The following is a 3,685-nucleotide window of genomic DNA, read 5'->3' on the forward strand; positions in this document are numbered from 1 at the left end:
ATGGATAAGAGTTGGATGCACCATTCTAGATTAAGTGATTCATACCAAGAAGGTGTTAATTTTTTTCTTGATTTTGCCTTTAAAAATGCAAGTCATGAAGAAAAAATTGTATGTCCTTGTGTAAAGTGCGGTCTTATCACACCTGTCATCCGTACAATTGCATTTGAACATTTGATATGCAACGGATTTGTAGATGGTTACACTAAATGGGTATTGCACGGAGAAACTTCTTCGCATGCTACGCAAAATGTTGACACTCCTAATGATACTCATGAGTCAAATTATACCATTGATATGCAAGGAGTTATATACGATGCAATTGGACATAGTATTGGAGACGACGAACGTGAAGTTGAAAATGATAATCTTCAAGGTGAAGGCGATGAACCAAATGCGAAAGCAAAAGAATTTTACAATTTGATAAAAGATGCAGAGAAAGAACTTTACCCAGGTTGTACGAGTTTTACAAAGCTCTCGTTTTTAATTCAATTATTTCATATTAAATGCATTTGTGGATGAAGTGACAAATCGTTTGGCAAGGTACTTGACTTATTCAAAAAAGCATTGCCAAAAGGTGAAACATTACCCAATTCTTTTTATGAGGCCAAAAAATTAATCAACGCTCTAGGACTTGATTATGAAAAAATTGATGCATGTCCAAAAGATTGCATGTTGTATAGAAAAGAACATGCAAATGACACAGAATGTGAAGTATGCTCTACACCAAGGTACGTTACATATAACAATTTTTTTCTTTTATCTGTCTTATACTTTCTCTAGATTAGAGTAACTTGACATTGTAAGAATCAAAATAAGAAACTTTTTTTCTTTTACCTGATTTATACTTTATAGATTATAATAACTTGATATTTTAATTATCAAAATAGGAGTGAAGCTAAAGTCTTGCGCCATTTTCCATTGATACCAAGATTACAAAGATTATTTATGTCATCAAAAACATCTGATTTTATGACTTGGCATTATAAACAAGATCGTACAAGTGATGGTTGTATGAGACACCCAAGTGATTCTCCAGCATGGATGACTTTTGATCACAACCATAAGGATTTCGCTGCAGATCCTCGAAATGTCAGACTTGGGCTAGCTTCTGATGGAATGAATCCTTTCAAAACATTAAGTGTAAACCATAGTACATGGCCAGTTATTTTGATACCATATAATCTTCCTCCATGGATGTGTATGAAGCAACCTAATTTCATTATGTCTTTGCTCATACCTGGTCCAGACGCACCTGGAAATAATATTGATGTATATCTAAAGCCATTGATTGAAGAGTTAAAGGAGTTATGGGAAGTTGGAGTTGAAACTTTTGATGCATCTACCAAAAAAAACTTTAATATGCGGGCATCACTATTATGGACTATCAGTGACTTTCCAGCATATGCAAACTTATCAGGATGGAGCACAAAAGGAAAATATGCGTGCCCATCTTGTCATCAAGACACTTATTCTTTATGGTTGAAGTATAGCAAAAAACATTGTTATATGGGACATCGACGCTGGTTAGAAAACAACGACCCATTTAGAAATGATGAAAAGTCTTTTGATGGCACAAAAGAGAAAAGAATGGCTCCAACACCATTAAGTGGTTCTATAATACTAGATACGTTAGCAGGCTACCAACTTAAATTTGGGAAGACAGCTGTTAATCCTTCATTGCCATACAATTGGAAGAAAAAGAGTATATTTTTTGATTTGCCATATTGGAAGGATAATTTATTACGACACAATCTTGATGTGATGCATATTGAAAAGAATGTATGTGAAAGTTTGATTGGGACATTATTGAGTTTAGATGCAAAAAATAAAGACAATCTGAATGCACGTCTTGATTTAAAATATATGGGTATTAGATCTGAACTTCATCCAAAGGAGAGCGAGTCAAAGAAAACTGTCATTCCGCCTGCATGTTTTACATTAAGCAAAAAAGAAAAAATTGTCTTCTGTCGATTTCTAAAGACAATTAAGGTTCCAGATGGATATGCTGCCAACATTTCTAGATGTGTTGATGTAAGCAAAAGAAAAATTTATGGGCTCAAAAGTCATGATTTTCATATCATTATGACTCAATTACTACCACTAGCACTAAGGGGAATATCGAGTGCACATGTTCGTCTACATCTAACTCCTTTAAGCAACTATTTTCGCATGATGTATTCAAAAGTTGCTCTACCACAAGATTTTATGCAACTTGAACAACAAATACCTATCATTCTTTGTAATCTTGAAAAATTATTCCCCCCTGCATTTTTTGATATAATGGTTCATTTGGTGATACACTTAGCATATGAGGCAAGAATTGCTGGACCATCAGTTTACCGTTGCATGTACCCTATTGAAAGGTAAAAATATTAATTAATTTTCATTTTATTTAACTGTAAGAAGTTTCAATATTTTTTCTAATGCTTATATGAATAAATATAGGTACTTGTCTAAGTTAAAGTCATATGTTCGAAACAAAAGAAAACCGGAAGGTTGTATTGCTGAAGGATATTTAGCTGATGAATGTTTAACATTTTGCTCAAGATATATGGAAGGTGTGGAGACAAAATTTAATTGCAAGCCTAGAAATTACAGTAATGTGGAACTAAATGGAGAAACATTGCCTATTTTCCAAATGACAGGTCGACATTTGGGCAAAATAGATACTAAGAATTTAGATGAGGATACTAAAGTTAAGGCACATCGATATGTGCTATTTAATTGCAATATCGTAGAATCATTTATTGAGTAAGTGTTATTTATTATATCTCCAATAATAATAAAAATGTGAAACATCATATAAATATGACTAGAGCTAACTTATTTTGTAGGGAACATCGAAATATGATTGCACAACAAAACTCTCGTCAAACAACCATGACCGTAGATCGGATTCATAGCGAATCATTTCCTTCATGGTTTGCAAAAAAGGTAAGGTTTTTTAATAATTTTTTCATCAACTTAATGAGCCAAACTCATATTGAGTGTACTTATTACATTTTTTTCAAATCAGGTAGAAGAATTATATGATAATGGGGATGATCGAGTTTCTGAAGATTTACGTTGTTTGGCAAAAGGTCCAAACAATATTTTCATTCGATTTAAAAGATATCTAATAAACGGTTTCAGGTTTCACACAAAAAAAATCGAAAAGAACTTAAGAACTCAAAATAGTGGAGTTATTATGACTGCCAAGACTCAAAGTTTCGCAAGTAGTAGGGACCCAAATCCTGTTTTCGGAGAGGTTACTTTTTATGGAATATTAACTGATATTATAGAACTAGATTATTCTTTGGGAAATCGTGTTGTGTTATTTAAGTGTGATTGGATTTCAAGAAGTGGCATTAAAAAAGAGAAGGATTGCACAAGAGTCAACTTTTCAAAATTGATGCGTGAAGATGAGCCATTTATACTAGCTTCTCAAGCAGAACAGGTAATGTATGTGGAAGACCTCAAACATAATGGATGGCATGTTGCTTTAAAAATCAATCCTAGAGATTATTATAATATGAGTGTGCAATCACACGACGAGAATGTGGAGTCTTATTTGCAAACTGAAGTTTGTAGCGCAACTATTGATGTTGGGGATGGAGAGAGTAGTTTGGTCAGGGAAGATATGCAAGACATAACCATTGATACATCAATGTCGTTTGATACAAATGAGATGGATGAAGAAACTTAG

At 33.3% G+C, this 3,685-nt stretch overlaps 1 protein-coding gene across 1 annotated transcript; it reads left to right on the forward strand.

Moving 5' to 3' along the window:
• On the forward strand, positions 1 to 3,685 carry LOC133786101 (uncharacterized). The gene is made up of 6 exons (XM_062225317.1): positions 1 to 451; positions 563 to 728; positions 888 to 2,363; positions 2,446 to 2,751; positions 2,835 to 2,934; positions 3,017 to 3,685. The coding sequence occupies exons 1-6, from the start codon at positions 1 to 3 to the stop codon at positions 3,683 to 3,685; spliced, it is 3,168 nt and encodes a 1,055-aa protein (XP_062081301.1).

Source organism: Humulus lupulus, chromosome 6 (assembly GCF_963169125.1).
Source record: "Humulus lupulus chromosome 6, drHumLupu1.1, whole genome shotgun sequence".
Classification (NCBI taxonomy): domain Eukaryota; kingdom Viridiplantae; phylum Streptophyta; class Magnoliopsida; order Rosales; family Cannabaceae; genus Humulus; species Humulus lupulus.